Consider the following 27904-nt stretch of genomic DNA (forward strand, 5'->3'; position numbering starts at 1 on the left):
AGTGACAGCATTGACTTTCTCTAATGAACAGCTGCTCAGTGCTAGGATCTATTCCCGGAGGAGGCTCGCAGGGATGAATAAGGTTTCATGCTCCTCCTCCAGAGAGGGTGAGAAAGTTCGTGGAACAGAGGTTGTTGCTTGATTGTTGGATATCTCCAAATCTTGACCTGCTGACAGCTGAGAGCTGAATGTGTCGCCATGCAAGTCGTGTTTGACCTTCCAGCACTTTTACGGAGGCAGGGTGTTTATGGAGTCGGGAGAGAGGTGTTAGTTCCCAACCAAGAAGTCATCCTCTTGTCACTGCAAACGACCATCACAAACTGGCTGAACAAAAAGCATTTTCCTCCTGTTGCACTGCCTGAATTCTTCGCTGATGCTCTGCACTAACAAGAGCAGGGAGGCGGGAGAGAGGATCGCTCTTGAATTATGGATGCATTAGAGGCAGAGCCAAGTTATGAACTCTTGGAGTTGGAAATCACTGATGTATGTTATAACTTAAGCCATGACCTCAAATAAACATTCTGAGCTTTGTCCCAAGCAGCTCCCTGTTGACATCCCTGCTCATCGTTCCCCTTCACTGTGAAACGACGCAGCTTGGATTTGTGGAGGTCAGGCAGGAGGTCTGTGTGCTGAGATCTGTCTGGCTCACTCACTTGCTGTCTCCAGGTTCCCTGTGCTCCCCTCCCCACCTCATTTTGCTTTTATAACACATGATCATAAATGATGTGTTGTATTTCCTCTGTGCCTGCCCTGAGCCCAGCTCCAGGCACTGAGAGATGCCTGTGAGAGCAAGGGTACAACAAATGGAGCACCCAAATTTGGCCTGACTCTCCTATCTCATGACAGGCAACTGAGAAGTCCTCTGTAGTGAGTCGCTCAGAAACAGTAAAACTGAGGGGAATATTTTGAAATATTTCTGCAGATGATCAGTGAGTCTCTTGTTCTGTGGTAGCACCTTTGGTGTCTCCCTGTGCAGTCACAAGTGTGTGCACAGGTTAACAAACTGTGCAGGAAAAGAGCCGCCTTCTCCAACTTTCAGTGCCCAGAGGATTTCCCTCGGTCCTATGCAACAGTCCCAGTCACCCCAGAGCCATTCTTGGCACCCCATAGGTGGGTTTTTTTCAGTAAAAGAGGGTAAAATCGATCCATCCGATTCAGAAGGGCAAAAAGTCCACAAAGGCCATCAGTGATGGCGAGTTTTGATGTGAATCCATGGGCTCTGCCTTGGGCTGTGCAAAGCTTTTGCCTGGAGCAGCTCTGCTGCTTGGAGAGGCAAAACAAAGCTGGGAGAGGGGGGAGAGATCTCAAAGCCCAAGTTTTAAATAGCAGCACTGTGAAAGCTTTTAATACCCCAGAGCGGCCAGCACGGCGCAGGTGCATTCAGTGACCTGTTTTGTTCAGGCAGTGAAAGATGGCTTGGAAACTGCAGCTCTTTTTTTCCTTTGGTTCTGACAATATTCCCTCTTGACCTGAAATGGTCTTAACGGCAGTGGAGACAAAAAACCTCACGTTGGTTTTACTCTTTGCTGCGTGTTGGAATCCCCTGTGTGGAGGTTTTCCGGGTCAGCTCGGTGCTGTTCTTGGGAACTCTTCAAACCAAATGAAACCCAGTTTGTGCCAGTGAACCTGTGGTCCATTGTGTCCAATGGATGGCAAGGGAAAAATGCGCTCCAAAGGGGCTCAGTTTGAAGAGGAGCTTGGCTTGTGGACTTGCTCTGAGAGACCTACGGTGGAATACAAAGCTGGAGAGAGATGTGTTTGTGTGTGCAAGCAGTGTAAGGGGCATTCATCCATGCACACGCCCAGGAATGCACTGGGAAAGCAAGCAGAACTGTTTGGGTTTATAATATAATTTCAGTAATAATCAGATGTGAGGTCTGGACTAATATGTTTTCCCAATAGCTTTTCAAGGCTGAAACTGTGGTAAAATCCCTCTTCTGGTGACTGGCAGCACTACCAGGCAGCTGAGGGACCAAGTGGTACAGGACAAGTGCCTTCAGGTGAAGTTTCTACAACCTGTAAAGTGCTTTTGCCAGTCAGCACCTGGGGCCGTGCACCTGAATGCAACAGGTGAGTGTTAAAGTCAGGTTTGAGGAGCTTTCTCTCTTCCTCTGCCCTAAGCTCGGTAGAGAAAGCTGCTTGGAAATCTGGCAGGGAATATATTGCCATCTGGCTGGTGTTATTTTTTCACTCTAGATTTATTTTTTTCCCCCAGCACTGCAGAAAAAGACAGCTTTGTGCACACAGACGTGTTTCAGCCATGTCCTGCCCAGCAGGTACGCGGCAGCCGGTGGTGTTGGGTAAAGAATCTCACTCCCGTGGTAGGCTGAAGTCCTGCCATGTATATTCCTGCTTCCAGGATGTGGGTTGTTGGCTCCTGCCCTGCTTGTTTTCATCAAAAGCTGCCGTGGCCCTGCAGTCTGATGCAGGGCTAGTGACTACTTGTGGATATTAGTGCTTTGTTGAAAGCTGCTGTTGCAGAGAGCCTTGCATTTCCTTTATCCTTCAGCTTGGGTCCCTGGTGTGAGAGCTCTTGTGTCTGTTTTTGCATTAAGCCCATTTTCTGTCTCAGTAGTTCTCAGGCCCAGCCTTGGCACCGACCAGGACTTTGATCTGTTTATCAGTGAGACCTCAGAATCCTTATGTGATGTGTTTCCTTCTTGTCCCTGTGCTGTCCCCCAAATTGTCTTGCTGCAGCTGGGTGTGATGGCTGTAAGGCTGCAAGTGTCCATGGACAGAATGATGGGAGCAGGTAATGATGTGGTGGAGCAAAGCCCTGGCCAGCCCAGGAGACTGTGTGTGCCTGCCTACTCCAGCCCCTCTGTGCAGGGTGCTTGTTCCACTGGAAGGAGGACAACTGGCCTGGCTCTTCCTTTGTGCCCCAGGCCAGCTCCTATTGCTGGTGTTTGCCCAGGGCTGGGGTTGCAGGTCAGCGTGGTCCGACCACTGCCCCAGGTCAGGGTCCAGGGGTGCTCCTTGGTCTCTGCTTCCATCTGCTGGACAAGCACTGGCTCCTGCTCGCTCCCGGTCTCCCTTGGTGCCTCAGGGATTCTGCTGCTCCTTTTGACTGTGCTCATGTAATACTGCAGATGGAAATCCCTTTCACGCACGTATGGACTGGGAGAACATTTCAGTGTTGAACCAACTCTTTGGCAAGACTGCCCTGCTTAGAGTGAATGGCAGTGAGCCTGGGGATGGGCTGAGCACAGCACATTCAGTGCAGCCCTCTGTGGCCTCCTGCCATGCAGGCAACTCTGCCTGCTGAGGCCAAAGCTCCTCTGCTTTGTATCCACAAGGAATTCTAATATGGGTTGTTTGAATGCTGCATGAATGGCCAGGGAGGGTCAGGCCAGTCGTCCAGCAGTGCCATCTCCAGAAGTGACCACAGCAGATGCTGGAGGACAGCATGTGAAAAAACTGGGCAGAAAGAACATGGTGCTTTCCTTGGACATCTCCCTCAGCATCTGACAGTCAGGATCCCTGTCAGACAAAGTATCCCAGTGAGGACCATTTTGGGCTGGAGACTGCAGTGATACCATATTTAACAGTCCCAATAAATGTGTCCGTCATGAACTTGTCTGAACCTCTTGGGTTTTGAACTCTGGAGCATCCTGAGAGTTTGTACTGTGCAGAAAGGTCCTGCTTTTATTTGTTTGAGACCTGCTGCCAACAACTTTCTCTGCAGGCTTAAGAGTTACTGGTGCTACGTGACTCCTCTGCATTTACTTCTCCCTTCAACAACAAAAGTGTCCCTCAGAGTTAGAGGTATTTGAGAGAGCTGGAAGAACAGGGCTGCTACTGTTGAGGGTCAGGAACAGTCTGGTCTGCTCAAGAGTGCTCCGGTTGTTTTCATCTGACAACAGAAATTTGGCTGCTGCAAAGGCATTTCCTTAACCTTCCCTTAACCTCTGCTCAGCAGTGGGCAGACACAGGCAGAAGGTTGATTTCAAGCAGAATATCCCATTCTCAAGACATTGTGCAATGCAGCCTGGAGACCTTCCTGTAAACCTCGCTCGATTTAAGTGTTGGCTGTAGGTCTGTGCACGTACAAGCTGCTCGGGGCTCTCTCCTCCAGATGTGTGATGGCTGATCAGTCTTTGTGCTGTCAGGTGAAGGCTGGGACACAGCCCTGACCTTTCCTTGCTGCAGTTTACAGTCCAACATCTGGCTGTTAGGATTTCAGTAACCAAGTTACTGGATTCTTCCCAAGCTGTTCCAATGCCTTGGCGAAGGCTGTGAGTGTTGGTGTTGCTCTGAGGACAGCAGTGACTTTTTTTGTCTAGAGAACAAACATCCACGTGGCAACAGTTTATGAAGGTGCTGGGTTGAAACTACTAATTTTCCTTGGGAAATCATGATATTAATTTTTACTAAGGCCAGCATGATTAGAGTAAATCTGCAGGGCCTATTGTTCATTGCTTTAGTAAAAATATCATAGTCATGTAAAAGCAAGACCTGCTTTTCTCCTGCAAGTGGGCATGAGCTGTTTCCACACGTGAGACAGCCCAGGGAAGCATGGCCAGGGAGCCTGGGCTCTGCCTTCTCTGTTTCTCTAGGGACTTTGCAACTTGTAAGGACAGACTTCTCTTTTTGTTTTTGCCATTAGGTTCCCAGCCAGCAGGAGGAGATGTCACCATCGTGGCTGCTCCAGAGAACACCACGGTGGTGGCTGGGGAGAGCGTGGTGATGGAGTGTATGGCAGCTGCTGATCCCACCCCCTTCGTGTCCTGGATACGACAGGGTGAGTATGAGGGACAGGGTTAAGTTTGTGTTGTCAAGGGGAACCTGTGGATACTTTATTTTAAAAATCTATTACAAGGTGAAAAAATCTGTGGGACGGGAAGGGTGCTCTCTTTATTGGTACCTAATGACGTAGGGTGTCCTTGCTGAAGTGGAATTATTAATTAAATCTTGAAGGTTACAGAGCACACAGATCAATTTATAGTTGTTTGACCTGTGAAATACATGATGTTCCAGTTCCTGGATGCCTTTTGATCTAAATTAGTCTTCCTCGTTGTATGAACTTGGGCAGTGAAGGTCATGAAGATGGGGTCAGGTGTATGTCACTCCTCCGGGGACTCGGAGGTTACTGAGGATACTGCAGAATCTGCCATTGCACTGGAGAAATAACTTGTATTATCCTGCAGCATTATAAGAGTTGATAAGATCTGTTAATCCTTGGAGTGACTGGGACTGTTGCAGGGAGGTTTTTGTTGAGTGGAAGGATCGAGGAGCTGCTGAGGTCTCGTCAGAGGTGTACGAGTGAGCTGGGATGGCAGATGTTACCCAGGGCTGATAGCCAGAGCCAGGAGGAGGATGCCAGTGTCACTTCACTGAGAGTCACATCCATCAGATGTGTTTCAGAGGCTCTGACTGAAGACGTTCTCAGCTCAGAGGTTGATTATCTCCCAGAAAAGGCTCTCAGTCATTTTCATAAATCCGGGTCACAATTAAAGACTCCTCTCCCCTGTAATTGTTAATTGTGGTTGGTTTTCAGCCCAGATTTGTCCACGGGCAGTGATTTTAGCATATAAAAATATTTCCTCTTCCCCACAAAAAAGGAGCAAAGAAATCTCAGAGGATACAACTTTGGAAATCAAAGCAGCAAGGATTAAATGTTCTGGCAGAAATATTCCTGGTTTATCCTATGCACTTCGCAATTACAAATGCTCAGCGTTCCTGTGCTGATCACTTACTCACTGCTTTACTGAGAGCTGCTGATGCCCATAGCAGAGTAGATATTATTAGAGTTAATTATCATTGTGAAAGTTTTTTGGAAGGAGGGAAGACAAGTGGGAAGTAGGGAAAGGTTGGTGTACCAGTTCTTTCCATGCTTTATTTCAAGTGTTTGCTTGGTCCCAATCTGCCTCCTGGTGTGGACACTTCAATTAAAAAAGATGGATTAACAGTGCTAGTCGTTCTGTGTCACACGAGCATGTTTCTTTCCAAGCCTTCATTAAGGAGCAGGCTGGGTTACTGGACCATTAGTCATGCAGGGAACACCAAGGATGTACCTCCAGCTTGCCAGTTTGGCTCTTGCCAGCCTTGGTGGTGTCAACTAATTGCTACCATCTGGAGTCAGGTTTTCCAACCACTCAAGTGCAAACAGGGTGTGCAGATTGTCTCCTCCTGAGTGTGCAGCCACTGAACTGTGAGGCCATGTGAAGCCCCCCAGAATAGAGGCAGGGGGCAGAGGGTCTGCTCTCAGCCACATTCCCTGCTGATGGTGCTAAGCTGGTGCAGCTGCTCGCAGTGGAGGTGGGGAGTTTTCTTCTGTGTGAGATCCAGGCTCAGCTGAAGCTGTGAGAGGTAAGGGCAGGCAGTGCTGAGGCTGTGCTGCTGCAGGTGAAGAAGAACAAGGTCTGGTGGTGCACAGGTACTGCACAAATTGGCAGGTTTTCCCAGGCTGCTGACTTGTGCCAGCCCTCCCATCCAGGCCTTTCCTCAGCTTGTCCCCAGCTCTGGGCTTTGTCTCCCACATCATTCAGAGGTACCAACACCACATCCTTGTGTTTCTCAGACCAGATCAATGCTGAGAATATGCAGTGCCCAGCACCAGCCTCTCTGTCCATGATGCTGAGAAACCGAGGGCTAGTTGAAGTTGTAGAAGGACCACTTACAGGCAGGGATACGGAGCCATCCTGTCCTCCTTCCTTACTCAGCAGTGCTGAGCACCTGGCCAGGAGAATGGGGAGAGGGCAGCTCACAGCCCATGTGTCTGACATGAACACTGGAGCCCCAAGGAGAATCAAGTGCCTTCCTGATCTCACAGCCAAGCTGGGGACAAGGAATGAATCAGGAAGCTCAGTAAATTTGGGATGCAGAGGAGGGAGGAACCCCCGAGTTGTCAGTGACTCAGCACTCTTGCTGACATTGCATTAACGAGTGAGGGGAGGTGTGTGTGTTTGTGATGGGGGTCAGCAGGCAGATCCAGCAGCTTTTCCAAAACATGTGTTAGCATGGCCTTCCCTTGAATGTGCTGTTCCTGGGGGCTCTCATTGCAGGCACACCCAAGGCATCAGAGACTATTTTGATCCAAAACAGAACTTCAGTTATTACAGGCTAAACTAAGCCTTGTGCCGGTGTTGGCTTGAGCTGTCAGTCAAGCACTGAGGTGTGTCCCAGTGGGAACCCTCTTCTGGGATGGAGTTTGGGATCTGGGGGTCTCTTCACTTCCCAGCTGCGATCCTGGTGTCGTTTACAAGCGCTCATAAAGGGCAGCCTGGGGCTCCCTCCCACATTTGTGCACGTTTCTTCCTGCAGATGGAAAGCCTGTTTCCACAGATGTGATTGTGCTGGGCAGGACCAATCTCCTCATTCCCTCCAGCCAGCCCCATCACTCCGGGGTGTACGTCTGCCGGGCCAACAAACCCCAAACCAGGCAGTTCGTTACCGCCGCCGCCGAGCTCCGGGTCCTTGGTGAGTAGAGAACAGGGAAACGCTCCAGGTAGAAATGCTGACCGTGTAGAAATGCTGACCAGGTAGCTGTGGATTGTGTGGACCAACATCCAGGAGATCCCCAAGGAACTGCGTTTGTGGCCTGCGCTGGGTAAGATGGGAGCCAGGTTAGAGCCATCAGGCCCTGGATTGGGATAGCTCTCAGTGGGAGTGTCACCTCTTTAACTTGGGGTTTAGTTCCTGCTATTTACTGAACCGTTTTATGCCTTGTTCTCCAGGGTTCTCCCATGGAAATCTCTATCAGCAATTAACTTTCAGTATCGTGGAAGCCAACAGGGAGAACAGCCTAGGATCAGGGAACGCAGCACATGATTGATACAGAATTTATTTTTCCTTTTGGACAGAGTCTAAATTAAGCCTCTAGAGTCTGCCTGGCAAATCCTATCTTGTAAGCAAAGCTGCTGCTGAATAAAACATAGCACCAAGTGGGGAGGAGAAGGGATTTGCTCTGCTATCTTTTCCTCCTCCTTCCTGCATTAATTTGCCCTCTCTCCTCCCAGCTACTCCCAGCATCTCCCAGGCTCCTGAAACCATCTCCCGCACCCGAGCCAGCACGGCCAGGTTTGTGTGCAAGGCGGAGGGGGAGCCAGCTCCCACCATCCACTGGCTGAAGAACGGGGAGCCCATCCTGTCCAACGGGCGCGTGAAGGTGCAGAGCAGCGGGAGCCTGGTCATCAACCAGATCGGCCTGGAGGACGCCGGCTACTACCAGTGCGTGGCTGAGAACAGCCTGGGCACGGCCTGTGCCACGGCCAAGCTCTCGGTGATCGTGCGGGAGGGTTTGCCCAGCGCTCCCAAGAAGGTGTCGGCCGTGTCCCTCTCCAGCACCACAGTGCTCGTGTCCTGGGAGCGCCCGGAGCACAACAGCGAGCAGATCATCGGCTTCTCCTTGCACTACCAGCGGGCTGTGGGTGGGTGTCACTGCCTGTGACCTCGTTAAAGGCACAAGGCACAGGTTGACTTTCCTTCCCAGCAATTCCAGTTGGTTTAGCTCTTTTCATTGCAGGTAAAGGAGTTTTCTTTTGGAGCCAGCACCAGCCTGTGGCAGTGCCTGCGGATTAGCCAACATATTCTGACTTGTTGAATGGCAGAAGCATGTCCACATAGCTGAGTTGTCTGGATTCTTACAGGCACTTCTGATTTTATACACAATGATTTTATATGCAAAGGCTGTGATTGCTAGTGGAGATATTAACCAGCTACATTGTGTACAAGAGCAATCACTAAATTGTTCACACCCAGAATCTAAAGTGAGATACTTGGATCTCTTGCCGTCTGTCTTCCCAAAGAGCCAGCAAGCCAATACTCTTGCTGAACTGCTGCCAGAGCTCCTCTGGAAATTAAACTGGTATCTGCAGCTGCCTCAGCATGGAGTTTGAGTCAGAATGGAGGTGTTAACATTGAGGCATTGGATGTTTCTGCTCAAAGAACTCATATAAGAGGTGGGGCTTGTGCAGGTGCTGGGGGAATTGGAGAATGCATTGATTTTTAAAGTGTATTTACACTGTAGACCTTGTGAGTTAAGTGATTTTTTTTTTTTTAAGAGTGTCTTGGCAGTTCACTCACCTGCTGATCAGTGTTTCCTTGGCTCTAGGAACAGATAACGTAGAATACCAGTTTGCTGTCAATAATGACACCACTGAGCTGCAAGTCAAGGACCTGGAACCCAATACCAACTATGTCTTCTACGTGGTCGCATATTCCCAGCTCGGAGCCAGCCGGACATCCTCTTCCATCATTGTCCAGACCCTGGAGGACGGTGCGTTGAGTTAGATGGGCACTGGTGCTTAAAAATATTCCTGGCAGTAGCAGCTCCTAGAAACCCAAACCTGCACCTTGGTCTGATCGTCACTTGGGTGATTAAGGGCATGAAAATGACCTGGCTGACAGTGGGGCCCATGAGAATCCTTTGGGAACTGCAGTCAGCTCCTCAAGGCTTTCACCCAGCTCATATGATATTGCTCCAGGCTTGACTCTGGGCCAGACTTGATTTCAACTCAGAAAAAACATCTATTGCAATTTGTAGGGGTGGGAGCAGCCTTGAGGTCAGCTCCCTTAAGAGCCAGTAGTTTGTGTTGATTTTGCCATTTATCACATAGCATTTTGTGAGCAGTAGAGGCAGAGTGCCAGGAGGACAGCTGCCCAACGGGAGGACATGCACAGCTTTCCACAGGCTGCAGGACAGAGGCAAACAGTGATGGTTTTGGCAGACCTCATGTGCTTTATGTGCTTTTAATGCTCCCGACAGTGACCTGCGTGGTCCCGTGTGTGTGTGTCTGAAGCCTGAAAGGCTGAGTTGAAAGCATGAAAGCTGCCTGCAGCCAGAGCTGTTGTTCTTGAGGGAATGAGGATTCCCAGGCTGCAGTCTGGATCTGTGAGCCATTTCCTTCAGTGTCTCCTTCGTGCTCCACATACAGCACAGGCTGATAGCTGGTGTGTGCCAGCCTGCCCAGTCTGCAGGGGATGTGGATCCCTGGGAGCAGTGTGGCTGGGCAGGCTCTGCTCAGCCTGGAAGTGGAGCAGCCCACCATCTCCCCTCCCCAGACACCCCTCAGATGCTCTGAGGGGTATTGGTTCCCCTGGGACAGACACTGTGTCACCAGTGGCTGTGGCAGGGCCAAGATCAGGTAGTGGCCTCCAGCCAACTCAGAGACTTGGCAGAGACGTGTTGAGGTCTTGCTCTTTGCTGACTTCTCGTGGTTGATTCCACCCAGTTCCCAGTGCTGCCCCTCAGCTGTCCCTGTCCAGCATGACTCCTGGTGACATCCGTGTGACGTGGCTGCCCCCTCCTCCAGAGCTGAGCAATGGCAAGATAACCAAGTACAAGATCGACTACTGCACCCTCAAGGAAGGTGAGGGGAGCACCATCTGGGGGGTTGAGCCTTCTGCTCCAGGGGTGTTAACAGTGTGTCATGGGGAGGGGAGGAGGTGCAAGGCTGGAAATGGGGGGACCCCTCTTACCCAAGGCAGAGCAGCTCTCTTGTAGCCTGGCCCTGCTGGTCATGGCAATGCCCCGTGCTACTTCACATGACTTCAAGGTGCCTTTTCCTGTGACTGTGAAGGAGCTGTGTCCTCAGGGGAATGGCCTGACCCATGTTTGTGGTGCTCCAGGAATGTCTGCATAGGCAACCTTTCACTGCCGTCTGAACTGTGTGTTTTGGGGGAAGAGCTTTACGCTGCTTGGGGACGAGGGGTAAATGCTTTCACTTTCCTTAAAGTGGAGTCTAATCAAAGTGATCCCTGTGGAAAAAAACAAAACCACAAGTAATCCTGTCCAGGCTGTGTTGCTCTATTGCTGAGTGTTTTCCAGTTTTATTTACACTGTCAGGTACTCTAAGCAGCGTTCAGCAGGGATGGTAACATTTACCTACACTGGATGTGGCTGTTCCAATTCCATGTGTGCTTGCTTTGCAAATCCTTCTGGGTATTTGCTCTTATAACCGTCAAAGCTCTGCAGCTTCTCACTTCCCAGGGTCATGATTCTTCCTGAGAGAAGGATGGGGAGTGTGAGGTGCTGGACGTGTTCCCATGTATTTGAACTGGGTTAGTAGTCTGTGATGTGATTCCTGGCTCTTGTTCTTTGCCTTGAGCCTGCACATGGCTCTGTGGCGTTGTAAAACCTTGGAAACACTTGCAATCCAGGGATCACACCCAGCAGTACTCTGTTGCATAGCAGAGACAGCGCTCCCGGCTGAGTTAATGCCAGGGGAAGCTGAAATTAAGACCTCTGCATTCTCCAAGCAGGCAACATGAATCTTCAGCAAGACCAGTTAGTTGTTACAGTGAAAATCCCAGGCCATTCTCAGCTTAAATTTCCTGTTATCCCCCTTATGAACTTGGGTGGGCTGAAGAGGGAGTGATAAAACCTTCGTCTGGCTTGGGTGAAGGTGTGAATTTTGCAGAAAGCAGGGCTGCTGGACAGTTCTGGTTCAAATTAAGGTGAGGATTTAAATACAGCTGTGAGAAGCACTGGAACATACCATCAGCTCCCATCAGCTGTGCTCATGTTCTGCCGTCACGTCAGCAGCAGGGTTTCTGACAGCTCCCTCCGGGCAGGCTCCGTGTGCTGAAGGCAACCTGCAGTTTGGAATGTGATGAAGGGACTTGTCAGTCAGGATATCAACTCTGCCCAGCCTTCAGTTCTGGTTTTTCTTGGTGGTGTGAGATTGCACTGGGCAAAGCCAAGCCAGCCCAGGGCATTCAGACCACGTGGGGCAGCAAGGCTTGTGGCTGCTCAGCTGTACTTCCCTTTGGCTGGGAAATTCCTGTTTTCAGTGGTGTCCCCTTGGTTCCAGCAGATCAGGTCACCTCCATCGAAGTGGGTGGAAATGAGACCCAGATCACGCTCTACTCGCTCCATCCCAACAAAGTGTACAAGGTCCGGATCGCAGCCAGCACCAGTGTGGGATACGGGGCCCCCTCCGAGTGGACCCAGCACCGGACTCCTGACAGAGACAACCAGACTCACGGTAGGAGCCTGGGAATGCCTGGGATTTGGGGCAGGGTGTGGGGAACTTCAGGCATTGTCAGAGATTCTTGCTTTGCTTTGGGAATTACAACCATTGGTTTTGGTTAGAACAAAGTGCTCACATTTATCTCACTGCTCAGCAGCCCCTGTACCTCTCCCTGCTTGCCTGGGCAGTGGGTCTTTCCTCCCTCCATATGCAGCTGGGAAAATTCATAGAAAAGAAAGAAAGAAATAAAACCCCAGACCCCAATGTTATGACATTTGGGAGGGAATAGACAATTCTGCCAGGCAGAGTTGAGCCCACACCAGACTCTAGCAGTGGTTAAAGATGGGAATATCTCAGAATACATTGGAGAACCCCCATAGTGGCTTTGTGACATGGTTGTATCACCCAGCTGGGAATGTAACTATCCCACTCTCCACTGTCAGGCAGTGGAGACATCCCTCTCAGCACAGCCTTTCCTCGCATCCTTCCCTCAGTACTGAGGACAGGGAGGATTCAATAGAGCAGGGAAATGGAGACAAGTGGCTGAACATTTTTCTCCTGTTCTTTTTCTCAGTTCCCTTTGCCCCAACGGAATTGAAAGTCCGAGCGAAGATGGAGTCTCTCCTGATAACGTGGCAGCCCCCAGCCAACCATGCCCAGATATCTGGCTACAAGCTCTACTACCGAGAAGTGGGCCCAGAGGAGTCCAGCAACGAGAGCCCCTTGGATGGTGCTGAAGATGAGAGCTGGGACGTAGGACCCATAAAACTCAAGAAGAAAGTGAAGCAGTACGAGCTGACTCGACTAGGTGAGCTGGTTCCATCTTCCTAGCAGTTGGTGTGGAAACCCAGGGCCTGTCTCTTGCACTTTGCAGCATCCCAGGGTGCTCCCAGGAGGCTCAGTTGTTTGCTTGGCTGGAGATACACAGGGCCAGGGCCATGTGGGCTGTTTTAAGAGCACTCAAAATCCTTTCTGGAGCGGGGCTCTGAGCAGAGTTTAAGCCATGGAAATTTCTGATGCCAGTGTAGCAGGGCTTGTATTTTTAATCAAGGGTTACCAATATACTTAGTGTATGCTAATAAGTGGTTCTTAATCAATTAGTGTTTTTAATGTGTCAAGAGTGCCAAGATTGAAATCTCCAGTCAGGACAATGATCTCTCCTTCCCTCTGTATTTCTAAGGAGCTCCATAATTGCATCCTGTTTGAAATCTCTCTGTATTACAATGCAGAGATGGGATAATTCACAGCATGCTAATTTTGGGCCAGTATTCCCCTGCACCTCCCCCATAAAGGAAGAGGGATGGAAGAGTGAGTGTCCATGGCTGGAGAACATCTGCAGAGCAGTCAGATCTGCCTGCCTGGCTCACTGCGCTCGGTGTTTCCCATAAGGAGTTATGTCCCTAACATCTGATTGTATTAATTAATTGATTTGCCCGTTGATACAGGATGGACAGAGAGAGGGGAGAGTCATGGAAGATGAAAGTGGAGTTGTTCTGTCCCCCACTTCATGCTTCATCCCTGTTTCTGCCCAGTGAGCCGAGCCTGCAGGGTGCTGGTTCATCTTACACTTGTAGCATATTTATTATGCACGGTGGGAAGGCCAGGCTGCGGCACCTGGAAGGACTGGTCGTGCCATGACTAAGTGGGTTCCACAGCCATCTTGCCGCTGAGAGGGTGTTAACAGTGATGAGCTTCTCTGAAGAACTTGGGTCTGTAATTATTGCACTGGGGGAACCACATGTGAACATCATCACGCGCTGCTCTAACCGCTGGCAAGGCAGTCAGTGGAGGGGCTCAGAGTGGGCTGAATTGGTTCCAAATGCTCTGGCACGGTGATGCTGAGAGGGCTGCTTGTTCTCCTGTAATTACTTCCTTAAATTTGGGCATCCGTCAAGCCCTAATGGTTTCCTTATGACCTGGCGGTTGTGTGTCGGCTATAGCTGTGTCAGGAACGGAGTCTCGGGTTTCTCCCCACCATGGATGTTCCCTTTTCTCCCCTTGTGCTGTTGAATGATGTGCTCCTGCACGCGTCCAATAAAGGAAGGGTCAGGAATCTGGTTGTGCTGAGGAAGGCAGGGGGTCTGGATATGAAACAAGGAGGAGTGGTTGGGATTTAGAAGGGTTTAGTTTTACGGCGCTGAGCTACCCTGTGCTGGTACTTAGGTCTGCATCTTGTAGGCAGAGCTGGTAGTGGTCTCAGGAAAGGTTGGCAGCCCTAATGTGATCTGCATGTGGGCTGATGGAGAATCAGCTGGGGGGATTTCCCAGCTCATGCATGTCTGCCAGGGAAGCACAGCACTGGAAACCTCTCCTGTGATTCTCCTGTAAAAACAAAGAAAATACCCAACACTGTGTCTTGGGAGTACCTACAACAATCATCAAGTCCAACTGCTTGACTGCTGTCCAAAAGTTAAAGCAGATTCTGTCTAAATGCCTTTTAAACACTGACAGGCTTGGGGCATTGACCACCTCTCTAGGAAGCCTGTTCCAGTCTTAGCAATGGTGTCAGGAAATCCCAGGCTGGGCACTGGGAAAACCAGGCTGTGGCTCAGACGTGGTCACATACCATGTCAGTGCAGGCAAGGTCCAGCACAGTGCCTACATGTCCCCTGACTGAAGGCAGCACTCTGCCCCTTGTCTTGGTTTGAGGTGTGGCCTGAAGGACAAAACTCCTGTCCCACTCCTTGTTTCTGCATAGCTCCTGATTGTCCTTGGGGTTTTTTTTCCAGGACACAGCAGGGCAAGAAAGAAAGCACTTTGTGGGATGAGAGGTCCCTTCGAGACACACCCCAGGCAGAGGTGGATGGGGATGCAGAAACAGCTTTGGCCAGAGCTTCTGGAGCACAGTTACTGTTACTACCATCTCATGCTAATCTCTGGAGCAAACGGTGTCTCCTTAGAGTGGTATCACTAATGTCACACCTTGTGTATGCTGAAGTCCTGGTGAGAGATGGGCAGCTCTTTAAAGGCACATAAGAAATCCAGCAATTTCATGAGCCCACAAAATCAAAAGGAAGCTGTCCTGAATCACCTCAGGGCTTTTCCCTGAGGAATTCTTACTGATTTCCATCTTACTCTCTGTACTGGTGTACAACTACCAGGACCATAATTTATTTGAAAAATAAACGGTAAGGATCTGATCCTGTCTTCCACATTCCCATGAAGGAAGATTACATTCCTCTGGGAGTCTGGAAGTTAGGGTATTTTCCCACTTTAAGGAAAGTATGGCTGGCACCTGGCCAATATGAGCACCTTGAAACGCTGAGTGAAGCAACATATTTAGCATATTGGATATATTATGCAGTCATTCAGATTAGTGATTTGAAATGATCTGGACTAGATTATTCTGCTTATATTTAATGTATGATGGAATGCAGTGAAATACATCTGTTTTCATGCTGCCTACTAGCTTCTTGACAGCTTGATAGAGCTTTATGTCTGTCTGTTCTAAGAGCTTGAACATCTGGGACTGTGTATAAAAATTGAAGCTAAGCCTCTGACTGAGAAATCCAAAATACCCCTATTTTCAGGATGTGAGGTGCTCAATCTTGTAGTTGAGCTCCCCTGGCTTCATGTGTAAGTGGCTGCTGTGTCCATCCTGCCCGGGGATGGAGATGGAGGAGTTGTCCTTTCCTTCACTTCATTCCCCAACAGGAGCTTCCCACAGCTGCATCACATCTGTGAGCTTCTCCTCATCCTTTGGATCACATCATCCACAAAGAGCTCGTGTCCTAGCAAAGCCCAGCCAAAGGCTGGGGCAGGAGGAGGAGTGTCTGTGCTGGTGAGAGACGGGCTGTGGGGCTCTTTGTTCCAGCCCTTTGGAAGTTGAGTGCCCTTTGGTCTCATCCCCCTTGTGTGGGTTTGAAACGTTTTTTCTGTGGCTGGAGAGTGTGGAAATGCAGATCAGGCTGTCTTGGAGGCAGACAAAACTCTGTTTGCTTTTGGGATTCTTTAGGGAAGAAAAATGTGGCTGAACTGTTTTTATATTCTGAGCGCGAACGTGTGTTGTGGAGCAGAGAAAGCCTTTGGTAATTGGTACCATCAGCCTCTGGGAGCGTAATCAGGGCAGTAATAATAAAATTGGCATCAATAGGAAAGGTTTTATTCTGCTTACGTTGTCTGGCAAAGAGAGCAGTGATCTATGAGGGCAGGGAATGAAGAGGCATGTCCCAAATTAACAAACTTCATCAATGCACTGCAGCCAAGGCAACCAAAGGCGGTGTGGACTGCTCTGGCTGGGCTCCTGAAGGAGTGGCTGCTGCAGGGAGTGTCTTCTTTGAGAACTTTGTATCTCCCAAGTTGTTTCCTTGATTAAATATCTCCATTAAAAAAACCCTCAGATGTTACAGCAGAAGAGTATTTCAACTGATGAAAGGCTGGAGGAAAAAGAAGTGAATTTTGGACCTCACTGCTGGGACACAGAGCACCCTGTCCAGCAGCTCAGTTTGGGTCCAAGTGTGAGATTCCCCACAGTTCAAGGCTCTCTGACGGGAGGAGTGTGTAATGAGGCCCCTCGGGTTTCTGGTGTGGGTTTTCTGTGTACTGTTGCTTTTCTAATTGCAAATCAAGAAACTGCAGTGGAGTCAAAATAGTCACAATACAACAAAAGCTGCCAGTGACTTAACAGGGCGTGTGAGGACTCGCTGGAAGGAAGATCCTCACAGCAGTGAGTAAATCAGAAAGAACCATGGAAATGGGAGGTGCATTTGGGAGAGAACATCCTCACTCCTCAAGAATAAGCAGTGCAGTGCAGTCTCCTCCATGGAGGAGAAAGGAGTCACTGTGCAGGTTTCTTTAGCAGTTTGCAAGGGAGAAAGATCAGGAGATCTTGAGATGATGTGCTACAAACCAGGACACTGGTTAACCCTTGGGGGCTGGGGCAAGTCCATTTCCAGCTGATAATTTCTGTAAAAAGTGAGGGGAGAACTAGAGAGCAGCTGTGCTGATACATGCACCAGCTGTGAGACAGTGTTTGTATGTGGGAAGCCTGTAAGTGGAAGGGGGACTCCCTGCTGTAATTTAGGTATTAGGTGATATTTATTTAGGTATTAGTTAATAAAAACATATTTATGTTCAGGCTACTTTCTTGGTTGATGAGAAAAGCTGGTCTGATCAAAGAAAACATGTCTAACTGGGGAGGGTTGGTGACAAAAATAACCCCAGACAAACCCTGATTGATTTTTTTTTTTCCCAGCTCCTGGGAAACTCTACGAGGTGAAGCTGGTGGCATTCAACAAGCACGAGGATGGTTATGCAGCTGTTTGGAAGGGCAAAACAGAGAAGGCACCGGCGACAGCAGTAGGTGAGCAATCCTCTGTTGTCTTTCTCCTCTGCTTGGCACGTGGCTTCAAAGGAAGGGTAGGGGGAAAGCTACACAAGATGAGCTTCAAGAAGGACAATATCAAAATGGGGAAGGTCCCAATATAAGGCAATGTCCACTGACAGTCACTGCAAAATGCATTGGAGGAATTGGGAAGGAGACAAAGGAGCAAAATATCCCCCTTCTCATTAGGGTTGTTCTTACACTGCGTGTAAGGTTTGCACCACCCCCAACCAAAGGGGAGGAGGAGAGTTTTGGGATGTGTGGTGGGGAAATTACTGTCACGTACATCTCCACATCTCTTTTCTTTTTGTTTTGCACCACAGATCCCCCTGTGCAGAAGGGTCCTCCTCTGCCTCCAGTCCAAGTCTATGCAGAGTCCAACAGCTCGACTTCCATATGGCTCAGGTGGAAGAAGCCTGACTTCACAACAGTCAAAATTGTCAACTACACCGTGCGCTTCAGCCCCTGGGGCCTGAAGAACGCTTCTCTTGTGACGTACTACACCAGGTAAAGAGGGATGCCAAGGGTTCATACTACACCAGGTAAAGAGGGATGCCAAGGGTTCATCTGCCTTGGATTGCTCATGTCAGCCATGAACACAGGGCAGGAGCAACCTGCATGGAATTTCCAGTACTTAGCAGAATCCTGGGTGCTGGAACATCTACTGTGGTCACAGATAATGTTCAGAACTGCTGAGATGTTGCAGTGGGGCTTGTCTTTGACTTGAATACCAAGGAATCATTTACTGGTCTCTGCATCTTTTTTGCTCTGTTTGGACCTTACACACTTGTTCCTCTATTAACAACATGGCTGGGTGCAATTATGGCCAGTCTCAAAGCATTCATGATTTTTGAGATGGTCCTCACAAGTTTGGTTTATAAATTGCTAGAGTTGAAGCAGTTACAATAATTTGGGGATGTATTTTTCATCTGGATTCCTGTGCAGATTTTCAGCCTCTAACCAGGCTATTTTCAGGCTTTTCCATGCAAGTACATCAGAAATGGGCCTGGAGGCTGGGAACTGCTTTGCTCTGCACCTGTGAGCTGAGTGTTCTTGCACTCACATGGCTGCAGGAGACAAAGGTTTAGGTGAAAAACAAAATACTGTAAGAATTAGGATAACCTCTTAGAGTGATCCTGGTAAGGTGTCAAGGTGACATGGGAGAACCATCAGGTGTTCATGACCTTGTGCTGTGTCCTCTCTCACCAGCTCTGACGAAGACATTCTCATCAGTGGGCTGAAGCCCTACACCAGGTATGAGTTTGCCGTGCAGTCCAACGGCGTCGGCATCGACGGCCCCTTCGGCAGCGTGGTGGAGCGCTTCACCCTTCCCGACCGTGAGTAGTGACAGGAACTGAGCCCTGACTTATCCTGCTTTTCCCTGAACCTCTGTCAGTTCCCTCCTGATGTACCCTGAGAGATGTGGTCTCAGACCCCCTCTGAGCTCTGTCCCTGGGGGTGAACGCTCTCCCCCTCTTCCTGCTGCTCAGGATGGGTCTTGTCTCTGCCAGGCCCCTCCACTCCTCCGTCTGACCTGCGGCTGCACCCTCTCAACCCCTACGCTGTGCAGGTGCACTGGTGCCCACCTGTGGAGCCCAACGGCATCATTGTGGAGTATCTCATCCTGTACAATGCCAACAACACGCAGCCAGATGACATGTGGACCTTGCTGACGCGAGAAGGTGAGCCTCCTTCAGGTCAGGTGCTGTAGTACCCCACCACTCCTCCTCCTGCCTCCTTCCCTGCCTCTGGAGCGCTGGTCACTCAGTGCTGCTGCCCTAATTTTTGCCTCACCAAATACTGAAGAGCTCCTGGTGCCAGCTTTCCTGGAGCGCCTGCTGGGCCTTGTTCCTGGTCACATCAGAGAGTCCAGGGACATGACTACTGAGAGACATGAAATCAAACATGTCTAGGGCTGAAACAGCCATTGTCACCCAGGAAACATCCTGCAGATACAGCTGGCAGCCAGTAATTCCTAGAAAAACGTGTGCCAGCAGCACCATGTGCAGTCTGTATCATCAGCTCTGTGAACAGCAAGTTCATTAATACTGAAGAGGTGTATGAAATGCCTCTTGGAGCTCATGTCACAAAATCCCTCACTTCTGAGGGTCCAAGCAGAATTTTGTTGCTGCTTTGCTGCAGCCTCTGAATGTTCTTGAAACTGCACATTTTAAATTTCTTTTGACTTGCTTTTGGTCAGGAAATATCTTCAGCACTGAAGTGCATGGCCTGGAAAGTGATACGAGATACTTTTTCAAGATGGGAGCAAAGACAGTCGTGGGATCCGGTCCCTATTCCAACGTTAAGGATGTGCACACCCTCCGGGAGAAGTTGTCTGGTATGAATTCCCCCCTTGTCCCGGGGCAGGAAGTGAGAGCTGTGTTGCTGAAGGCCATGATTTATCAGCAGTGACATTTCTGATTGCCAAGCCATTGCCTGATGTCACTGTGTAGGATGTGAGATATAATTCTGTGTAGGCCAGAGCAGAGGATAACAGCAGAGCCCTGAGATGTGCAGCTCCAGAACCCATCCCACAGCCAAACTTCATCCCTCTTCCCCATCCCAGTTCCTCTGGAAGGGCACATGCAACCTTTCTGTAGTGTGAGATTAATTAATGTGCACAGATGCCAGTTTGCCTTAAGCTGCTCTAAATTATCACTGCCAAGAAATCTTCCTCTATGTGTATAGAATCATAGAACCATGGAATAGTTCGGTTTGGAAGGGGCTTTTAAAGGCATGGCCTGTTGGGTGTAGTACAGCTGGTGCTTCTTTGAACGTGAGAGACTTTGTACCTTCTTCCTACTAGCAGCCGAAATAGTGTATCCATCCTTCCTTCCCCTCCTAGATGTCCTGGATATTCACTCTGTCACGGGGATCATCGTGGGGGTCTGCCTGGGGCTGCTCTGCATCCTCTTCTGCATGTGTGCCAGCTTCCGAAACAGCAAGCACAGGTGGGTGTCACCTCACCTGGGCAGCAGGGAAAGGAGGCTGCTGTGGAAGGAGACAAATACACTGGGAGCTGCATCCCCTGTCCAGCTGCGCTCCCTGGGATACAGTGTAGGACACAGTTAATGCACAGATTGAATCTTGGGAGTGCTCGCTGGATAAGGAGCATATTTAGTATAATCTTTTCACTGATTTATTTTCTCAGTAGTTTCTCTTCAATTTGTATTCTCAGACTAGTAGGAGTTTTTTTTCAGAGAAAGAAAAAGCCCCAAGAAAATGGAAGAACCAGATTATTACCTGTGTCTGTTAGTGTGGGCAGTATTTTGCTTCTGAGGTTGGACAGCTCTAAGGATGTTTGGAAATGGTTTGTTAACTTCCAGCTGGGAAAATAATGAAAGACTTCCCAGTGAGTGACAGGCTGGTTTAAGGAGGATTGGATGCAGCCCAAAGCCCCCTGCTATCCCAGGGGTCTGAATCCAGCCACAAGCATTTGGAAAGACCATGAGCAGAAAACAGCTCAGTTGTTGAGAAGAGCTCTGAGCTTACAGCAGATCTCAGGACTAGGGACAGGCAGCTTCTGGAGTCTTGTCCTAATGTGGCCACTGAACTTTCCCGTCCTGTTGCATCTCTTACCTGTAAAGCAGAGGTGACAGGAGTGACGCAGCTCCCCATGGGCCAGGGTTTGTGAGTGTCCTGCTCCAGTGCTGGGACTCGTGGTGTCTGATGGCCTTAGGATCTGCAAGGAGAGCTTTGCATCCCTCACTGGGATTTGTCTGAGCTTTGGGATTAGCAAAGGTGGTGGAGATGCATCTGTGGTGAAAGCTGTTACAGTGGGATGTGGACAGAGGATCCCCTTCCTCTAGAGGGGCAGGGCAGGGCTTGGGCCATGGGCTTCCACAAGGACCAGCTGAGATGTCAACTCTTGCTTGTTTTCCCTCAGGGAGGCCCTGCCAGGCCTGGATTCCCAGGCTGCTGGCAACCACACATACTACCACCGGAACAGGCAGGGGATGGCTGCTCCCAGTGCCACCCTGGACTCACATGAGCTTGAGTCCCTCATGTCCCCACTCCCAGAGGATGCACCCGTGCCCCTGGGGGACATCACAGAGCTGACAGAGGTGCACAGCCTCATCCACACGAGCCTCCCTGAGGATATTCTCCATGGGAAGAGGAAGGTAAGGACACATATGCACATGGCCACTGGGCTCCCACCCTGGGCAAGAGCCTTTGTTTGGTGTGTGGTGCTGGGAAGCCAGGGTTGGATGCTGTCCTGGCTCTGCAGAGCTGGTGCTGGGCAGCCACACATTTCCCTCTTTGTAAAACTGACTGACTCAGCCTTGGCTGTCAGATCTAATTTGGGATCCCTGTGCCATCTACTACTGCTTTTTACTTCCTGAGACAGCGATCCCTCATCCCAAGAAGCTGCTGCCAAACTTGGTGCTGCAGAAAGCTGCACTTTTCCTTTTGCTGTGCCATGTGGATGGTGTGAGGAAATGTGATGGCTAGAGCAGACACTCAGCCTTTTGCTTGGAGTAAAAAGAGCTCTGTCCATGGAGAGTGTATCCACTGGAATGCCCTAGAAGATAAACAAGAGGTGAAACTGTGGGGTTTTTGTGAACCTTATTTTTAAAGTTTTTTCCAGCCCTTCTTGGTTTGCCTGACATTGCCTTGTCTTTCATTCCTCCCTGCCCATTTTGTCTTTCAAGCTTGCCTGAAACATTTCATTCCATTAGGGAACCTTTAATTGGCCTAATTTAGTTAATCTGTTTATGTCTCTCTTTGTAGCCCTGGGAGAGCATGTAAAGTAATTAGGAGGTTCAGTAAAACAAATGTGTTGTGAGCACGTGGGATTTCAGGTTTGCATCAGCGATGCGCTCGTGGGTCACCGGAGGGAAGGTGAGTTCAGGTACCCGGCTGACCATGAGCTCTGTCCTGGCTGTGAGAGGCAGTGCAGGTGTGATCTTTTGGAACCTCAAAGTCTTCTGCTGAGCTAGAAGACATCTTTAGTATCCCTGGGAGCTGAAGCCGTGCCCGTGGCCATCCCTGCTTGCCGTGTCAGATCAGCGCTCAGCTGAAGGAGAGGCTGTTTGTTTGCAGCCAAGCCACATCCAGGGATTGTGGTGGAATGTAGCTGCCTGTCTGGATCCAAGCCGAAGAGTGTGAGGAATTTCCTACAGCTCTTTCTGTTAAATAAGGAACAAATGTTTTCAGGGATGGGGACTTACTCTTGAGAACAGGTCGGGGCGGGGGGGAAGTTCCCTTCTTCGTGAGGCCTTTCTGGGGGCAGCATATCCAGATCTCTCTTCCAAAGCAGCAATCCTGTCTGCAAGGGTTTAAACTGAGATGTGACTGTGTGCAGAGCAGGGGCTGGAGAGGGCAGTGCCAAGGCCTGGCTGCTCAGGGCTCAGCCTGAGAGCTGGGGCCCTCAGAGGCTGCCAGTGACCAGCAGTGAGTTATGGCCAGAGACCAGAGCTTTGAGGAGGGGGACAGTTCTGGCTGTAGGGTCTGTGCCTTCATAATTAGATGGGGAAAGGTTCTGGCTGTAGGGTCTGTGCCTTCATAATTATATGGGGAAAGGCTACTGCGAGTTAAATTCAGTGAGGATTTTTTTTTTTCATGGATGTGGATAGGCAAGCAAGGGTCACTGGGAAGCAGCTGCAGGCAGCCACCTGGAGAGCAGAGTTGTCACCAGTGCTGAGCAGGGAGGTGACCTGGCAGGTGGTGTGGTGGCCAGGAGCAACAGGCTGTTGTTGCTGGGAGTGGGCACTGGAGGGAGATGTGCTCCCACGCAGGAGACCCCGCTCCCTCCACTGCCCGGCTCCTGCTGGAAGTATCACCTGAACACACTGCATCCTGTCTGTACTCTGTATAATGTACAGAGTATAATCCAGGGTGAAAAGACTCAGAAACACATTTATGCTGCAGTTGCCAAGAGCCCTCTGTCTGGAGGGGGCTGTGATGTTCCCTGGTGGGTGATCAAGGAGTTGGGCAGTTCTCCTCTCATGGCTGGAGCAGTGCACACCTGCCCAGTGCCCACAACAATATAAATCAGGTCTGAGCAGCTGAGAGTGTGTGCATCTCCCTGCTTGTACACAAAGTGCCTCTAGTCGAGTCCCTGGAGTGGGTGTGGGTTCCTTGGGTTGTCTTGTGTGCTGCAAATAGCTCCCTCCAGCAGCCATTGAGTCTGGAAACCCTCAGGGACCCTGCCTGGAACAGAGTGTTATGGGAGCTTTGCACCCTGCAGTGACCAGCTGCCTTTGTTGCCTTCTCTTTTCTTCTCTCATGCTGTGTGTGGTTGGGATTGTGAAAATCCATGGCAAGGAATATGATAGAGCCACAGAAAAGAGAAAATCCTTGTGGAAGGAAATTCCTGGTCCAGCCTGGCAAGGCGAAATTCCCCAGGGTGCTCTAGGTTGGATAGTATGACTGGCAGTCTTAGACAAAAAAGAGAGGAAGTGAGAAATGTCAGAAGGATCCCTTAAATAACAGTGTATCGTGTCACCACAGAGCTCAGGATGTTGGCTGGGACTGACTCTTGGTGCAGTGCTGCTGCCACTGCCGGGCAGGTTTGTGTGGCTGTGACCTCCAGTTGCCTCCTTGTCTCTCTGTCCTCAGGTTACACGCTCCCAAAACCTGGTTTGTGTTGTCTGGATGGCACTTGCCATTGGTGGTGGCAGTGATTGCTGCTCTGTGTCTGCAGGCTGCTCACATCCTGGCTTTTACTTGGCATTCTATGGATTATTCTTCTTGGTTTTATTCTTGTGGCAGCCTGAGGTTCCAGTGGAGGTTGGAGGCTACACGTTAGGAGGTGTACAGACACAAAGAGGGGACTGTCCCCATACCATAAGGAGTCAGAAGTGAGCAAATGTCACTTTGCAGGTGTGAGGCCAAAGGGCAGAAAATCTTTAAAAACACTGAGATCGGAAGAGACTTCTGCAAAGAATTTCAGGAAAGGGTTTTGAGATGTCCCCTTGGTTGTTTTCAAGAGCACCAGTCCCTTTGAACTTACGGCTGTGATTCCTCTTGAGCTCTTACACATAATGCTGGGGGTGCAGGACGGTGCAAGTGGAAGGTGGGACAGTCCCAGCGGAGTCTCCTGGCCCCTCATGTCCCTGCCTGCAGGACAAGAAGGTGCTACTGCAGCCGAGCTGTCAGCACAGGGCCCCTCTGGATGCTGGCAGCTCCATTGGGCAGGAGAACACAGCCATTTAGTGGCCCATTTTCCTTCCTTGCTGTGTGTTTCCCAGTGGTCACAGGGAAGGATTTGTAAAGACACTGACAAGTGATTTTCCTCTCTTACTGTCTTCCCCTTGCAAGTGACCCCTCCCTGATGCCCCAGGTGTCCCTGTTAGAACTGACACTGTGGAGCACAGGCTGTGGGGATGCAGCTCTGTCTCCCCTGACAGATGGACTGAGGCTGATAAAATGGCTCTGCTCCAGACAGCTCTGTCACTGCTGCTTGTGGGCCAAGCAATTTAGGGGGTGGGGGAGAATGTTAAAAAGCATCTGCTTTCCGTGGAAGACTTCAGCTTTTCATTGAGTGAAGCCAAACCCAAGCGTTTTGGCTTGGAAGTGTTTGCTGTTGTGCTTCTTTGCGAGCTGGAACCTTCCTTGCTTGCTGCCCTGCTCCTTCCCTGAGGGCCTCCTTCCCGCAGGACTGTGTTTCCCATGAAGCATCCCTGGGACTCAGAGAGCAAAAGCTGTAACACATCAGGGAACTTGGATCTACCCGGGTTGTTTGTCATTTTTGTGTTGAAATTTTTGTGTGTGGAAAAGAAGTCCCAGTGTTTTCTGAGAAGTCTCAGATGAGAGCTGTGATCCTGGTGACAGCGAGCAGAGACTCTCCTTTATCTGCTAGGGAAGAGATCTGTGTTCTGTTGCATCCCAGCTGTGGGCAGGGATGTTGGTGTGTTTGCGTGACACGGAGCTTTCCCGCTCCCACCGGCTGTTCAGCAATCCTTTCCCTCTGCTATGACACTCTCAAAAGCTGAGCACATCTGAAATGCCCCCAGCCTTGTTTTGCACAGGACTTCAAGCTCCTTTAAATAACCATCCGCATAAAACAGGGGAGGTTTCAAGTTGAACTTTTCCTACGTGTTCATTCTCAGCTCATATATTTGCATGAAATCATGACTTGTCACTGAGAAGGTAACACGATCTAGGCACGTTTATACCAGCCAGAGTTTCTATAAAAAGGCTAAAATGAGAAGGCTTGTTTGCTTTGATAAGGATTTAGCTGTAATGGGAATGCCTTTTATTGGAAGATGTTTTTATTAGTTTTCATTCTTGTGTTTGCAGTGAACTGACAAAGGGATTTTTCCCTCGTTAAATTAGTGTTAGACTGACACTCCTTGCTCTTTGCCTTCGTTACTCTGTTGTAAAAACCAAGAGAACATTTCCTTCCATCAGCCACTCACTAGCCTCCCTCAAGTAAAGAAATCAGTATCATTTATTACACCAAAAAATGCTACTTAAAAAAGCAGCAAAGCTTTCAGGCACTCAAGATTTGTTCAGGTCAGTGATGAAAACAGACCTACAGTTAATTGCCGCTGCCCAACCTTAGAGCCTAAGCCCCAAGAGGGATTTGGTTTTTGCCTTTTTTTTCCCCTCTCAAACATAATGTGCTCGAACAACATGTGGGACACAGGCCATGTTGTGTGGCTGATGGTTTTTTCTGTTTGTTGAAAGTTGCAAACTGGTACAAAACAAGTTTGTTCTTCGTTGCAGCCAATTTCAGCCAGAGCTGAACAGGCTGTTCCCAGAGTCATCAAAACCTATGTAAACATGGCAGATTGACATTTCCGCTAACAGATGGTCCATGGGGGATTGCAGTAGAGCTGCCTGTTTCTTTCCACGTTTTTTGGTATTCACAAGATGCCTGCAAGAAGGTTTTCGAGTTTGCTCTGTGTGTGTGTCTGCGCACGATGCTCAGATCTCTCTGATGGCAAATATGCATGCAGGCATCTCTAACAGGACACACACATTTGGTGCATGTGTGCAGATTTGTGTAGGTTCGGCGCTGAAATCTCCAGGCAGTATTTGCTCAGTAACGTATGTTCCTTGGAAGAGGCACAGAAGCCATCAGTCAGGGATGGAGCTGCAGAAAGCCTTTCAGATGGCAGCAGAAGCAAATTGAACACGCTCCTCGAGCACTCGCATGTGGAGATATTCCTTATTGTGAGCTCTCTGTGATCGCTTGGTTGATTTCTCGCTATTAAAGTGTAGTTTAATGATTGTCCACTTAGAAAGGGAGCAATTAGGGAATGCTTTTGGCTCAGAATATATTGTTGAGGATTGCAGAGAGAGAAATGGCAAAGACACTGCCTCAAGCATCCACGTCTAAATTAGCAAACGCTTGATAGCCACTGCGCTGGGCTTGGACGTCACTGTTCTGCAGGGTGCTGGCATATCAATGAGGCCTTTCACTACTTGTCTGCTAAAAATTACATCCAGAGGCAGCAGCAAAGCTGCTGTGACTTGGGAGTGGTGCTGGGATGTAACGCAGCTCTGCCTCCCCCAAGGTGTTGAGCCCCTTGGGTGCCTGGGTGAAGGTGGACAGAGGGCTCACGCAGGAGCACTTCAGTGTCCTCTGGCCAGCCCCAACAGCACAAAGTAGCATTTGCTTCTTGCTAAATAGCTGACTTAGGAATGCCTGGCTCACACACAACATCTGGTCGTGTATTTCTACCTAATTTCCAGCCAGATGGACCGAGGCACAAGGAGGTCAAATGACTCACACAAGGTCAGGCTGATGTCAGAAATCTCCTCGCTGTCTCGGCTGGACTCACGCTACGTTGGCGTGAGTTGGGACAGATTTGGCCTAAGGAGCAGATTTGGGACAGATTTGGCCTAAGGAGCAGATTTGGGACAGATTTGGCCTAAGGAGCAGCCACATGTGCAGAGCAGGAACCTGGGCTTCTCCTGCTGACAGTGAGCGATGGGTGGTCAGTGGGTTTGAAGAGACGTGCTGTACATCTTCCCCCTGCACAGCCATCGTGCTCACACCACCAATATTTCATGTGCATGTGCACACTCGCTGTTGTCAGGGCAGGATTTTCTCCTCTTCATCCCTGCATCAACCTCTCTTCTACCCAGGCAATGTGTAACATCTGTGGAACAAGGCCAGAGATAACAGGCCTGTGTGGTCCCTAAATCTGAGTGTGTGTCTGTATATGTATGTGTAGTAGCAAGGCTGAACTCAGGTACATGCAGGACAGCCCAATAAAATCAAAAGCTGGAAAGAAAATACTGTTCTGCCTGTCAACTAATAGTCTGAGCTGTTAAATAACTTCAGCTCTTAAAGACACACATTTCCCATACACAGAGGTGTGCATTCAACAGTTTATTGCAAGGGGAAGCTGAGAGAACCCAGAACAAATTGCGTTCAGCCCATATAATTTAATTAGATCTACAAACAAGGTAACACTGGTTGCCCAGGGGACTTAAAGCTGAGCTAAGAATTGCTTGGTGGTCTGTTGCAAAAAAAAAAAAAATTAAATGAAATAAGGCCCCCAGTTTTGTGTCTCTGTGTTGATGGGTAATGTCAGAGTGTTCACCCAAGCCCTGGCTTGGAGAAGGAATTCTGTGCAGAGTACCATTGTCTCCAGCTCTTACTGGAGCACACAGGCCAGTGCCCACAGGTGAGGGTCCTTCTTCTGGTGCCAAAGCAAATGCTGTGATTGTTCAGCTCCAGATTTCCCCATCCCTTTCCCTTCCCAGCTCT

At 49.6% G+C, this 27904-nt stretch overlaps 1 protein-coding gene across 2 annotated transcripts in view; it reads left to right on the top strand.

Annotated features, from left to right (window-relative positions):
• IGDCC4 (immunoglobulin superfamily DCC subclass member 4) overlaps nucleotides 1-27904 on the top strand; it is a 90486-nt gene that overhangs the window by 55449 nt on the left and 7133 nt on the right. For both annotated transcript variants that reach the window (XM_017830296.1, XM_017830297.1), the window contains exons 5-18: nucleotides 4607-4741; nucleotides 7264-7419; nucleotides 7959-8369; nucleotides 9053-9217; nucleotides 10173-10310; nucleotides 11757-11927; nucleotides 12487-12720; nucleotides 17107-17214; nucleotides 17559-17742; nucleotides 18445-18572; nucleotides 18747-18917; nucleotides 19436-19573; nucleotides 20081-20186; nucleotides 21122-21356. In XM_017830296.1, the coding sequence (XP_017685785.1) occupies nucleotides 4607-4741; nucleotides 7264-7419; nucleotides 7959-8369; nucleotides 9053-9217; nucleotides 10173-10310; nucleotides 11757-11927; nucleotides 12487-12720; nucleotides 17107-17214; nucleotides 17559-17742; nucleotides 18445-18572; nucleotides 18747-18917; nucleotides 19436-19573; nucleotides 20081-20186; nucleotides 21122-21356 (2480 nt within the window). The remainder of the gene's footprint in view (nucleotides 1-4606; nucleotides 4742-7263; nucleotides 7420-7958; nucleotides 8370-9052; nucleotides 9218-10172; nucleotides 10311-11756; nucleotides 11928-12486; nucleotides 12721-17106; nucleotides 17215-17558; nucleotides 17743-18444; nucleotides 18573-18746; nucleotides 18918-19435; nucleotides 19574-20080; nucleotides 20187-21121; nucleotides 21357-27904) is intronic.

The sequence above is a fragment of the Lepidothrix coronata genome, unplaced genomic scaffold (assembly GCF_001604755.1).
Source record: "Lepidothrix coronata isolate B3197 unplaced genomic scaffold, Lepidothrix_coronata-1.0 Scaffold176, whole genome shotgun sequence".
NCBI lineage: Eukaryota > Metazoa > Chordata > Aves > Passeriformes > Pipridae > Lepidothrix > Lepidothrix coronata.